Here is a 14,491-nt window from a genome sequence, read left to right as displayed (position 1 = left end):
ATTGTGAAATGAGAAACTAGCCTCCTTCACTGCCAGAGACCAGATGCACCTCTCTCTCTCTCTCACACTCTCTCTCTCTCTCTCTCTCTCTCTCTCTCTCTCTCTCCCTCTCTCTCTCTCTCTCTCTGTCCTAATCTGTAAACGACTTAAAGGAGCCTTATCTCCGGGCTCTTCTGCTTCATTTCATGCTTGATTTACTTTAATTTGTCTGATAGGGCACAAGGATTTGGAAATGGCCCATCTTTCGGTGGAAAATGTTCTGATTTTTCTCCGGCATTGTTATGTGAAGGTTTTTGACTTTTCTCTCCCCCTCTCTTTCCCTCTCTCTCTCTCCTCCTCTTTCTCCATCTGCATCTCTCTCCCACTCTCCCTCTTCCTCTCTCCCTCCTCTCTTTCTCTCTCCATCCTCTCTTTTTTCTTTTGAGGAGAGAGGAGCGGGGGGGGGGGGGGGGGGGATCTTGCTCCAGTGCAACAGTCTGTTTGAGTGCATTTAGATTCGAGCTAACACAGCACAAACAAGTTTTCCATGAGGTGTGATTTTGTGATGGGCGACGGTGACACTGGAGTCGTGTTTGCCTTTCAGATCCACATTGGGCCCAGAGCAGCCGAGTGCTTCAAACCACAAAGATCTTATGTTTAAGTTAAGAGGCGACTGGTCCTCCAGTTTAGCAAGTAGGTGAGCGGCTGGCGCTGATAAAGTTGCTCCACAATGAGGGACAGGGACAAGCGACATGTCTACAGATGCCTGGAGTTCCCTTTCTGCTGGCGGAACTCAAGTACTCGCATGGCTGTCTGGCTGCTCCCATCACCAGGACATTTTCCCCACTTCTATTTAGTGACTGAATGACAGTGGAGGCAGTGAGCTATGATTAGAGAGAAGCCCATATCTTACCAGATCCTGAATAATCTTCATCCCCTCCCACCAATGAGCAAGGCACAGAGGCGGCACAAAAAGCAAGAGAAAAAGAGGCAAGAAGAATGGGCCGAGCTGTCCTGTGTGTACAGAGATGTCATAGTTCCACTGGCGTCCTCTACACACAGTGTGGACACCGAGAGGCAAAAGGAAAATCTAAATCCATTCACCTTGAGTCAGTCTGACTAATCTGAGCACTGCTATCAAAGATAATTCTACATTTGAATCTGTGCAGAGGTAAAACAAAAAATCCGCCTCATGAATTGAAGGTCTGTATTAAACAATTAAACTCATTCACAGCTGCTGATTACACGATGGTCTTTACAGAAATTTTAATTTCCCACACACACTGACATGAAACGTCACTAACCCCACCTCCAACACAATGTGCATAAATAAATGGTTAACTGCACACACACACACATACACAAACACACAGCGGAGGAAACAGGGAGACCATTGAAATTCATCTCACAGCCTGAATTTACTTAACTGCGGGTCTGCGCGCGGTGATAAACGGAGTGATGATCCGGCAACACGTCTTTATCCATGCTTTGCTTTAATTAACGGCGGCTTGTTTGTTGAAAAGATGATTAATATGCCAATGAAAATTGCATAATTGAATACCACAACACTCGCACAATCAGGGAGGAACATGCCATTTTTTATTAACTTTTCAGTATCATTATTATTACTATTATTTGCTATTTTAATTCACTTGACAAGCGGGCCCCACCTCCCCCACCACCCCTAAACAGACAAAAAAAAAGGAAAAAAAGATGGTGGAATTGGTGTGACCAGTGGGCCCAGCTGGGCCCAGCTGTTCATCACCAATGGAAGGCCTTTGCAGGCGGGGGGATGTTTCTGATACCAATACCGATCAGTGTGAAGACATGAGAGAGATAGTGTGTGTGTGTGTGTGTGTGTGTGTGTGTGTGTGTGTGTGTGTGTGTGTGTGTGTGTGTGTGAGAGAGAGAGTATATGAGGGGGGGGGGAATTCAGCTTGGATGGGACTGAGTGCATTCCTATGACCAAACTGAGTGAAAGTAAAACTTATGTGAAACTTATATGAAATTAAGCGCTATCTGACGAGAACTAGATTTTTTTGCAAAAAGCAAATTCATGCATGAGAAATAACTACAAACCAAATCAAATTTGTATTTAAAAAAGGCCAAAAGAAAATGAAGAATTCCACATGCGAGGAAGTTTCAGTTGAGCAATCCAGAGTTTACCCAGTATTATATCCCCTAGCACAGCTTGCACGAGTGTCTCCATGTTAATGCTAAATACACACATCAAATATTCAACCAATTACAACGAAACCTCACAGAGAAACGTGTGCAGCTTCAGCGCCTGGGAGGGTAAGCATGGCAGAACAAACATATTCAGAGAGCTAAAGAAAGACGCGATGGATGTCAAGTCCCTGGGGGCAGAACCAGCACCACCAGCCACGCTTTCAGGCAGTCATATGCAGCCATGGCTCTGTTATTTTTTCTTCTTTTTTTCTGAAGTCTATGGACTTGTTCATGTGAAATAGTAATCATAGTAAAAAAGATGGCATTGTAAGTGGACACAAATTCGGTTGAAATCCAGACAAAATGGTTGGAAGTGAATCATCTTATTAAGGCATTCTCAGTGTGCCACATCCTACGTATGCACACAAAACTAGAACTGAATACGGTGACATCTTCCTCAGATGATAAGAACAGTGATTGCATTTTGCCCTATTTTAGATTATATAACTAACAACCATGAAGTTCCCTCATAAAGCCTCTTAGTATAGCGGATCAGTGACTAAATTTGCATCAAGGCGATGCAGCACAGGAGTACAGTGATTTGTCTAATCTCTTGTTGCATATTTCATCACTATAATCGCACATTGTGAAATTGTGAGTGTGTGTGGTGGGGGAGGGTGTTTTTTTCTCTGCACACAGGTGATGTGTACAGTATAAAGCCTTCATCAACAATCTTTTAAGAAGTAAATGTATTTGGAAAAAGGCGGACAATGTTTACACATAGCACTTTGATTGCAATTTAATTTTACATCACTCAGGGCCCAGAACTCACAGAGAAGCTGATGACGGACTTTCATCATCGGTATCAGCAATCTCAGTGTCATTCATGTTTTGTGAGACTTGTCAGAAGACTTTGAATAAACCCCTGGAGGAGCGAGATAAAACCTTCCTTTTCTGCGGAAGAATTGCCATGATGCACGTCCAAATTTCTTGATTACAAGACGAAGGAGGGGGAATAAAAATAAAACCTTGAATGAAAGCCTGCACTGAAAGTTTTCAGTTTGCTGATATAACAGTCAAGTGTGTCTATAAGTCTACTTAAAACGCTTAGGTATCAGTGGAGACAGCTGCGACACCCTCGTCTTATGATTCTGTCGAGACAGTACACTATCAAACCTTTCATACCGTTCCCAAGCTACATTTCCGGTGACAAAAGCTTTGCGAAAGCCTCCTGAAGGATTCATCTATATCCTAATATTTCCAATCCAATTTAACTGGAGCAGCCGGAGTGGTCTGAGCACTAGTTTACCAATCTTTGCTTTCCAAGACTCTGTGTGCTGAAGGCTTGAGGGGTTCAATCAATGGCGCTTTGATCTCGGCTGGAACCATAATTATTTAACATTGTTACAAGGATTTCTCTAATCCATCCTACCATTAAATCCCTTTTACACCCTCATCTTCTGCAGCCTAATCTGCATCTGGGTGCTCCGTTTGTCTCTCTCCCTCATTTCGGCTCGCCCCTCCTTCCTTGACGACACTGACTTTATAATGGACTTGGGTGTCGAGTTGGAAAATGCCTTGTTTACTAAGAGCAAACCTGACTGAACTGTGCTCAAGTGGACTGTTGCTATGCAAGAATTTAAAAGTTTGTTTTCGCTGTATCTGTGCTGAAGTTTGGGTTTAGTTTCAGTTCAGTTGGGGCCAAACGGTGTAGTTAGAACACGCTAAAATGCAAAAATCTGGCCACTCACTTAATGAACTGTTGATTAGAATTAAAACGAATTAAAGCTTAACTGAGCTGTCTGAATACAATATGGTTCCACCTTCATTTGAGTGTTTTTCCAATGAGTTTCTTCAGATGAACCGAGGGAATGTCGAAGTTCAGCTGACTGATGCCCAAAAGGTTTAATCCCATCTGTTTATTTTGGTCATCACTTTGACTCCCAACAAAAAAGGGCCCACTGTCCTTTTGCAAATATTTGCGTGTCTGTGTTTCACCACGATATAAATAGCAGCACGGGCAACTGCAAACATTTGTTGAGGCACCTGCCACAGTATCGTGGCCATCTGGTCCTCCAATTCTCCTAGCATGACATATGTGCATTAAACCTGAAATGGTTATTGTTTTTTTTTCTTTGGAGACTGGAAGAAGACGGATTGGCCACGGACCCTTCTGGGTTGGCTGGAGTCAAAAATGAGACTCGAGACTTTTTACATCCGAGTGAAGCTGCGTTTTCAGCGTGTGCATGTTTGATGTCTTGAAAGGGGAAAGAAGGGGGTGTAGAAATGGATAGCGGTTTTCAGGAAAGTGTGCGTGTGTTCGTTTGTGTGTGTGTGTGTGTGTGTGTGCGTGTGTGTGTGTGTGTTGGGGGGGGTATCTCTTTGCTCCGTCTGTGTCCGACCGTCAGGTAGATTCTCAGATGGCCACTCCTTTAGCTGACCCCTGCCTCGCCCTGGCTGATGCCCAGCTGGCATCAGGAGCTGAGCAAGCTGGGCCATGCCGGCCGTCAGGGACAGCCAAGAGAAGAGATTTGTGGACAAGGTGATCACATCGCTTCTGTTACCACTCTGTCACTCTGTCTCCTCCTTCTGCATCTCCTCTTTTGCTGAGTTTGGGACGATATTTTACACCTTGACGTCACTGTTTATAATGCCAAGGCCATAAGGCGCAATTACTTGGAAGTAGAGCGACAAATTTAGTTCAACCAATTAGAGATGTCTATTGAACACGTCATCCGCAAACTGACAGCTACAGTAGATCAATTTGATTTCATTCAAATGTTGTTTTACGTGCCATTTCTTATGCTCTCTGTGTTAAAGAGGCATTCCAGCACCTCCATAAAGATGGAGGGGGGGGGGGGGGGCAGATGAAAAACAACAAATGTTTAAAATCGAAGCAGCAGAGCCTGAAACCTTTTTGACTTTTAGAATCACTTCAAGTCCTCCAAACACCGACATCTAAACCAATCGTTGCTTTTATTAGGGCCTACCTGCCTGGTAAAGGCACACACCCTTCAAACTCCATGTCCCAGTTTACAACACAGGCTTTTTAATTGCACTGTGGAGTCCCGGACTTTTTGAGCCGAGAGCCACAGAATACACATGCAGTATACACCTGCTCTTACGAGCTGGGTAGAACCCCGTGTTACCAGTAAACTGAACATCTTATGTGAAATCAGTGGTGCTCCACCTTAACAATGTTTAATTCTGCAAAGGGCAAGCCTACTTTTTTGCGGACAAAAAAAGTTGTTTTGCGTCAAAATATAGGTAAGACGCCCTGATGAGTGTGCAACTCTGACTAATACTGACACTAATAAATGCATTATGCGCAGAGTATATTTATCTGTGTGGACTACAGTTAATCTCAATAAATTCACAAGTTGAGTAACTCCTCCAAAAATTCTGGACTGCCCTTTCAAGAATGCTTTACTCTACAGAGGTGCAGTCGAAGACCTTTTCCACAGTGGTGGATTATAAAGTTGCTTTTCACCGAAGTATTGAGAGAAATAGTTGTAAATTCTTGATGAGCCTGAATAAAACAAAATGCGTGACATGCACAGTTTGTTCATGTGTACATGATGCATTATAAATTATTCATCACCTGTTAGAATTTAGGACAGAAATAAACCAAATAAATCTTATCGGTGGAGCTCAATACAGTACAATACTGGGATGGGAGATGTTTCTACAGTTCTATATCAGCTTTGTGATTTAGTGGTCCATAGTTTATAACGGTGGGTTACAGATGCACTAATAAATACACACCGAAAGCTTTCAGTCGAAATGGCAGTGATCGTAATTCCAAACCCTGGATTTTCCTGACTCTCAGAAGAGGGTGTGGTTTACATGAGCGAGCATTTAGATAAGGCTGAGAACAAGTTCATTAGCAGAGTTAGCTAGCTAACGCACACCATTCCCAATTAGCCTAGAGGAGAGCAAGTGGGAGAGAATGAGAGAGACAGAGTCAGATTCCTATCACCGCCAGTCCATGAAAATGAATAGAATAGCATGACACGCTATCTCTCTAATCAGCGGCTGATTGCGAAACATCCGTGACGAGAAATGAACACGAGAAAGAAGATCAGCGTGCAGATTTGCTTAAGGACATACTTGTAGAGACGAGGGGAGAGAAAGGGAACTCGCTGGGTGTTCCACATCAGAGACCCAGCTCTCTGAACAACAGAGAAGAGCCAGCTATCAGATTAATAGTGAGTCATTCAGTCTGCTGCTCTGCTGTTCCAGAGAGAAAGACAATCAGAGAACAGGGGGCAATCGTGGACAGCACTTGACACGAGTTACTAAAGTGGAGATGAAATGTAGGGACAAAAAAAAGTTCAATTACAGGATGTAGATTGTAAAGGCTTTTGTTGTTACTCAGCAAAAGGGAAATGGTATGGAGGTGCTTCAATAGAATCACCAAAGCAGGTGGGCATGTTCCGAGTTAGCCCACCTCATTAAAAGGCTTCACTCTCTTTTTATGTGATGGCCATTTCACATCCTATTCAGATGCACACGTGCAGTGATTAAAAATTATCTGTTGGTGATCATAATCACAGCTGCTTAAACTTAAGCCAAAGAATAACAAAGAACTTTTGAATGCTGAACTATCTGAACATTTACAAAGAGATTAAAGGGTAGACAGTCTCAAACTAAATAAATTTGCTTTTAATCGCTTCGAACAGGAAGTCATGTCATTTCAAATGTTCCTATCTGATTGTCTGATTCCCCTCTTTATTCAAATTATAACATGCCCATCTGACTTTTGCAGCACAATGGGAAAAATTAAAAAGGGAAATGACCTTTCATGGCAGCCATGATGAGAGAGTGAATGGCATTATTATGCGCCAAGATTAATTTCTGCCCACTCAGTGCTGCCCATTGAGAAAACACACGAGGGGCATGAATGCCTCAGTGGAAGTCACTCACTAATTGGTCGGTATATCATGCAGATGTCAAAAAACAAGGTGGTGGTAACAAGTTGATTAGGAACTGATAATCTGGTTGCCAAGCAGATACACTACACATGTCAAAGTTTCTTTAAATGGGATGCAGCCAGGTGTGAAGTGCTATTTTTCAGTTTGTAACAGCAGAGATTAGGACACGGTGTCGAAGTCCTCCGATAACTTGGAACCACTCGGGCTGTGGTTTAGTAAAACATGAAATGGGCATCATGTCTCACATCACCTCCTCTGCACTTCAGCTCTCCTCACTGTATGCAAGAGACACTTTACTCCCATAAAAGTCAAGTCTCCGTTCTCTCCCTCCCTGCCGCCTGTCCAGCAGTGTGTTTCTGAGCCTCTAATTCTCATTCTAATGGCTAAGTAGAAGGAGGAAGCATAATTACAGTCAGTCATACATCTAGTCATGCTACATCCGTCCCTCCTTTTCAAAGCAGTATTTTTAAGCTCAGCATTTTCTCGCCCAAAAGGGCCTTTTTGCGCATGTGATGCCTTCTTTTTGTCATGGCCCCCATAGTTCTGAGCTGACCCCCCTCAGCCCCGTCTCCTGACTGATCACAGTGATGGTTTATTACTGTCGTCCCAGCGCTCTTATCTTTAGCCAGCAATGCTCATTTCCTTCCCCAGATTTAAATGCAAATGTGAAATTTAATGATAAATGCATTATCTGATAGGTGCGATAACACTGATTCACTGTCAGTATAAAATACACCCCCCGGGGGGCTTCGAGCTAGCAAGCACAACTTGCCCAAATCCACTTTTTTTTCTCCCGCTCTCTCTCTGTCTCTCTCTCTCTCTTTCTCTGTCTTTTTTTTTTTTTTTTTTTAAACGCATGTACCTGCAATAAATTCTTGAGGTCATTTTACGCATTAAAAGGAATCATATTTTGTGTGTTCAGCATTGTGGGTGCAGGGTATTGCTGAGCAGTAATTGCTGTGCAACTATCTTGTTCGCTGTATTATCCAGCACTTTGATGAAGTTACTTTTAGTAAAAGGGCAAAACAAGATATATTAAAAAAAAAAACAGTAGTAGACTCTTCAAAAAAAAAATCTACATCTGCATGGCATTACATGATTCTTTTTAAGAGAGCCATTGTTGGTAATTTAATTTACTGTTAACTGAATAGTGGCTTAATATACATTTAAAGGAGCTTGTTATAAAGCAGGCAGACTTCTGACTCATTTGTCCATTTATATTCCCAATACAATGCTTTTTACTTATTCAATGGCACAATCAATACCTTCCCTCCAACTACGCAACATGAATTGCACTTAAGCATAATAACTTTATCAAATGACCTTCAGAGTCTCTCTAATAAAGTGAAATTAAAGCTATTCTTACTTGGACCGTCCCATTCGTCGGGCCCCACGGTGGCATGCTTTCTCTTCTCGCCCTGCCCATCCATCTCTGACTCTCCTGCTTCTCGGTTGCCGTCTTCCTCTCCTGTAAGGCGGAAAAAAATAATAAGTCCTACAAAGCACATAAGACACAGCAGCACTCCATATTTAATGTTCATACACCTAATTTAATTAAGCACTGCATTATGGACTGTGCTGCCCTTCCAAAGGGTAGATTCTTTGGATATTATCCCAGCAAAAATCACTCACTTTTATAACTCTTTCCTGTAATATCTGGGTGCATTACGATGTGAAGCCATTGTGTGTTTTGAGTATATATAGTTTTGTATATGTGCATGTGTTGTTAGCTCACTGCATCCAGCTGCACACTTTTATGTAAAAGGAGTTCCCATGAGTGCTTGCAGGAACATGAGGAAGCCCCATGGAACAGGAAGGAAAGCAATGTGTGGGAGAGAGGTGGCTATTTATTACCGTTTGATCTATTGTGGAGCGAGCTAGAATGTGTGTTATAGGATGTAGGGCTGATTTACAGTCTCGGGGCTCACACGGACCATGCTATGGGATATTTGGGTATCTCTCTTCAGGATGTAAGTGCTTAAAGACCTTGTTAAACAGACTCCGCCTTCTGAGTGTGCACTGACGGGAGCGCTTGTTGAGCACTCTTAGATGCACTTACTGTAAAAAAAAAAAAATAAATAAAAAAAAAAAATCTATTTTTGCATGTCTACAGTAAGCACAGTTTGTACTCAAAGTTTATAGGCACATAAATCAGTGCTTAGTAGGTGCCCCTAGTGTGGTGCTCTAAATACATCCAATGTGGCTGACACAGTGGTTGCACTGAGTGTCTCTCCAAACTCAGGCAAGTAGGAGCAAACCTGCTCGGGGCATGTAGTGCTGCTTGATGGTTTGTGGAGGAACATTTCTCTCACTTTTGTCACCACATCTTTTTCATCCCTTTGATGTTTTAAACCCAATAGTGAACGGTCAAGGACAGGCCTGGATTACTACAATGGATTACTACACTTCATACTCTCTACACGGGGAAAAAAAATGGAAGGATATGTAGATTTAAATGTGAATATATTGGAATAACAAAGACAATATATTGTTAGGATGTGGCTTACACAGCACATAATAAAATCACACCTTTCACAGAGTATGATAGACACATATTGTTGATACGTGGTTGTTTACCACATCTGTATCTGATTTTCACCCCCACAGCTTCCAAAAAACATCTCAGAGTCTTAGTTATCACACTTCCAGTGACAACTGCCACGGGACACACACTACCTCACTCTAGCGCCGTCCATCCTCAGTTGGGTTAATCTCCAGATCAAGCACACACACCATGCTTGTTTAGCTTTTTTTTTTTGACATGGCTCACTTCAAAGAAGGTAGCAAACATTGCCAAAAGGATGTCAGCTTTCTGCCTCAAACTAAAATAGGAGATGTATATGAAGGAAAAAGAGGTAGTGAAGGGAAGTCTGCTGAAATGTCCTACTTACAGTACATGAGGTCATTATGACCCAGTTCTGCTTATGCAAGTGTCTGCTTGGGCTGGCAATTTCTCCCCGTACTCCTCCTCTCTCCCAGTATATTATCAGGGAGCCCACTCAACTAAATTCCCCCACTATTTATTGTTGGGCCTGGAGAACCTCTTTAGCATACTAGGCTCGTATTATGATGAGGATAACAAAGGCGTATATCAACAGTTCCTTCCAATGGAGCGGAGTTTAAAAAAAGCTGGCGAGATAACATTAAAGGCACTACCTTGATCTCAGGCGAACATGTTAAGCCCTGTAACGAAACGTATTGGAAGTGTTTAATTACAGCCCGGGAAATGAAGCTACAAGATGATTCCTTAATTAAGCAGTGATTAAGGATTTTCTGCCTTCTATCTAACACAGTTTGCAGTGCATTTTAAACACAATCGCCGAGGCAACCTCACAGGGAACAATGTCACAGGGCTTTGATGAAGTTTCCTGCACAAATGTCACGAGGAAAAAGCACAGCGGAGGAAGAAGTGCTGGAGCAGCACTCCATTAGGAGTTTACAGCTTACAGTAGTTTGATAAAACCTGGAATACAGAGGAATGTGGAGACATTTTTGTAATTTTAAACGACACAGGACTTTTGACCTTTCTGGAAACGGATTGATTGAGGTGCTCCATTTCATTCGCGCAGGTCCACTCTATGTAATAGAGACTTGTTTCATCATTTGAATTGAAACCCTCTGCAGTCTTATCAAAGGAGACAGATTGTCAATGATCATCCTCTACTTTATCGCCTCGATCATAATTTACATCTGGCTTAGGTTCCTTTCGCTGTGCAATCGGATGGATACACTTAAGGTTGAGTGAGAGAAGGCTGAGAAGAACAGAAGGGATGGGGAGGGCTGGCGAGGCGAGGCGGCCTGCTGGGTGCTGGGTTGGCGGGCATGCAAGAGGAGCCAGTGAGCTGTTAAAATCAGCCCTATCGCTGCTCTATCAAAGGACAGCTCTCTAGCCAAATCGCAGTCACACGCAGTGTGCCACACATTCAGGTCAATAAGCTTATAGGCGATTTACACAAACAATTCCTCGAGCAAGGTAGCAACAAAGTCATATTGGCTTTTTCTCTCCCTTTCAGCATTGTCTCTGCCAAGGAAGCCCTTGAAAATGTCAATCTCTCATGTGTGACTTTAAGGAGCTCAGAGCACTGTAATCCTGACCACTGAGTCTACAGACAGGTCGCAATTCCTGCAAAATGGAGTATTTTTAAGTATCCGTGTGGGAGTGCACGGTTCTATATGCAACTAAATTCTGAGCTGGATGACTTTAACCCACTGCCACTTTTCCAGACCCATCACAGTCTTGCTAGTATTGGAGCCTGGCAATGATTTTCAGACTGTATTATTAACAGGGATGCCATGCCATCCCCCCAGCAGTGCTAGTGCTAGTCAGTTGATATTGCATATTTAGTTGTTGATGCAGATTGTGCCCCAACAGATAAAGTCAATTCCAGGAAGCAACCTTTTTTACCAAAGTCAAGCATAGCTGTAAGACTTCCCTGCTATCTGAAAAATAGGTTTGAATTGCATGCAATTTGTGGCAGGCAGAGCACTCCAATGGAGGGAGGCTATTAGTGAAATGCCTTGCCACTGTCTCTTTAAATGCCAATAAATTCCCATCATTACAGAATCTGGCAGTTTTCCTCCCTGTCTGCAGCCTGGGTCTTTATCTCGCTCTGCCTCAGTCTCTGAGCATGTAGATCTGGCCCAGTTAGATTGTCATACTTAACAAACATTAATGATTAATTTCCTCCACTGAGTCAAATGGGGCTAAAGGGATGACTCGATTCATCTTATCGCACCACAAATTAGCATTTCCCCATATTCTTCAGCATCAACTGTGCATTAAAATTCCACATTTACCATTCTGGGCACTGGCAGCTGTGGCGAGAGAGCCAAGGAGATCTTTCTCCTATGTTGCCGGATATTCTGATTACTTCGGTGTTACACAAAGAATAATTAATTATTTCACTTCCTGCTTATTACTCTGACTGTTGCAAGTCAAATTACTCACAGAGGTTATTTGAAGGGTCAAGGTGTTGTTGTTGTTTTTTTGCGATGTTAAGTCTTGGGTATGCAATCCTTCGCTTTCACTCTTCACTTCCGCTGTGATAAAACATTTCTGCCCAAATTATAATTTCTGTCATTTGAAGAGAACGGTGAAGAAGAGTGCAAATGTTCACATTTAGCTGTGCTTGATGTAGCCTGACACACAAATACCCCCAACAACATCAGAATCAAGCAGTTTGAGGTGAAAAAAAAAAATGGTGTAATAAAACTTCACGAAAGCCTGTTTTACATCGAGGAAATGAGACACATGAAATGACATGTAAATTTACTGTCGGAGCTAAGTAAGGAAGTCATTTGTCATCAGACAACACTTGGAACGCTCAAAGGGAACAGCTTGTGGCAACACCCTGTGCTGAACTTCACAGATAGCCAACAATAAAAGAGGGGGTAAAACAGCAAGGTGAAATTTCACAATTTCAGTAAAAAAGGAGCCACTCAGTGTATATAAAAAAAAGAGGCCTCTTTCTCACAATTATGGAGCCAGGTGTGTCAATAGAGTATAAATCCTTGCTGTGGAGTCAGTGTGTTCATCTGTGGCTTCTTCACAAGCAGGGCTCCATAAATGTGAAATTGACCGAGCAGGAGAAGATGTTTGAGGTAAGATTTGTTTTTAATCGCGAGGGAAAGCCAAGGTTATTTCTTTAGATGTGTGGCTTTTTTTTTATTTTTCTCACAGAGCTTTTGAAAGGTAGGCAGGCCCGCTCTAAAATGCCATGTATATTAAGACTGTGCTCGTACTCTCTGGGGCGCTGCTATTCCACCGAGCCGCTACATCTCCCATGATGCTTCAGAGTCATTATTTTAAGTGTTACTGACAGGGGACTGTTCATACGTTTAATGGAAGATGAGTGCTACAGCACAATTTAGAGTTGGCTATTATTGAAGATGGTGATGTATTACTGTGTAAGTAGCAAAATGTTGTACCTTGGACTAATTAATTCTGACAACTTTATGGACAGCTAAATCTATATTGAGCATTGTATTTTATTTGTTGATCCTACATTTTGTGTCTGAACTTCTAAAAATTAGTAAATAAAGTAAATAGTACAACATTTAATTCTCACATTTATAGTGGGGGTGAAGTGAGCAGCATAAACATCCACACTGCTGGGGGGTCTCAGGGAGATTACACAGGAAAATAGGAGGAAGCCAAAAACACATTTCTGATATACAAAGTTACCTTTGTTTATATGAATTCTTCTTCTTTTTTTCTTGTGAATTAATGTAGAATTGTCTTTTTATGCATCTAAAACCTTTTTGCATAAAACACGGAATAAAATCACTCACTCTTATTGTTAAACAGGTTATATGCAACCAGTGCTGAAGTATAGCATGAGGACAATGCTTTGTTTGAAGGGGTCATGAGCCAGAAGGCTTAGGAAGCACTCATATATCTCATACAGCAGGGTTACTCCAATTTTGACATCAGTGATATTTCTCAAAGCAGTATTGTCACTTCTGTTGTGAATGTTAAGCTAACTTGCCTCTCTCTGTGTGTGTGTGTGTGTGTGTGTGTGTGTGTGTGTGTGTGTGTGTGTGTGTGTGTGTGTGTGTGTGTGTGTGTGATGCCATCTTCTAAAGTAAATCAATGAAAGCACCAAAACTCAGCGCGAGCCATGACACCATTAACTAAATAAGGTTACGCAGTCAACCATCACCCAATTTCGAGGTTCCCGAGCCTCGGACCAAGATGGGACGTCAAGGTGCTCCATGCACTTATCTGGGGAGTCCCTTTTCTGCAAGGGTAAGGCAAATGGCTGAGTCTTTGGTGGCATTCAACTTCTTGACCTTTGCGCCTTTAAGCGGCTTTGCTACTTCACCGCACTCTGATCAAAGTTAATAAGTGCTTCATATGTTAATGAAAATTGGTACTCCTCTTTGTGTTCCTACAGCTTTTTAATACCTATTATAGACTGAAACTTTTAATGGAGGTTTTAGGTCCCCCTGACAAGCCCATTTCAGAGAGTGACTACACAGATACAAGGCTAAGCTAAGACCAGAGAGTCACTGCTCAGTGGAGGAACCTTACACGGGAGACCTTATTCTCCGGGAAGCAGCCGAAGATAAAGGCCATGGGATGAGTGGCTGCTTTAAAACCCACGTTCAAGTCCGCACAGGGCTAATTACAGCACGCCATCACATTTGAGAGGGTTTAGTTAATCAAGGGGGCTCTCTTTTTCCTCCTATAGTCGAGGAATAACACACTTAAACCATTTAATGCTGCCAGGATTGCGTCCTGTTTAATTCACGGCAGTTTCACATAAGTGGGGTAAATTTAAGCCACTCCGACATTAGTTTTAAACAGATCTAATTGAGGAAGGGATCATGGGGGAAATGGCTACACCTGATGATTGCACACAACTTGCCACAGTGAAAAAGAAATTTGGATAGTACATCATTTGGGT

The 14,491-nt window shown here is 42.4% G+C and overlaps 1 protein-coding gene across 2 annotated transcripts in view; it reads right to left on the bottom strand.

The window, feature by feature from the left end:
* The window catches only part of zfpm2a (zinc finger protein, FOG family member 2a), a 118,258-nt gene that overhangs the window by 69,989 nt on the left and 33,778 nt on the right, over positions 1–14,491 (bottom strand). For both annotated transcript variants that reach the window (XM_069143447.1, XM_069143446.1), the window contains exon 3: positions 8,449–8,550. In XM_069143447.1, coding sequence (XP_068999548.1) covers positions 8,449–8,550 — 102 coding nt within the window. The remainder of the gene's footprint in view (positions 1–8,448; positions 8,551–14,491) is intronic.

Source organism: Embiotoca jacksoni, unplaced genomic scaffold, assembly GCF_022577435.1.
Source record: "Embiotoca jacksoni isolate LCO1_2020_lvr unplaced genomic scaffold, fEmbJac1.0.p SCAF_11, whole genome shotgun sequence".
In the NCBI taxonomy this organism is placed as follows: Eukaryota; Metazoa; Chordata; class Actinopteri; family Embiotocidae; genus Embiotoca; species Embiotoca jacksoni.
Note: the sequence above shows the minus strand (reverse complement) of the source record. Positions and strands in the feature narration are given on the sequence as shown.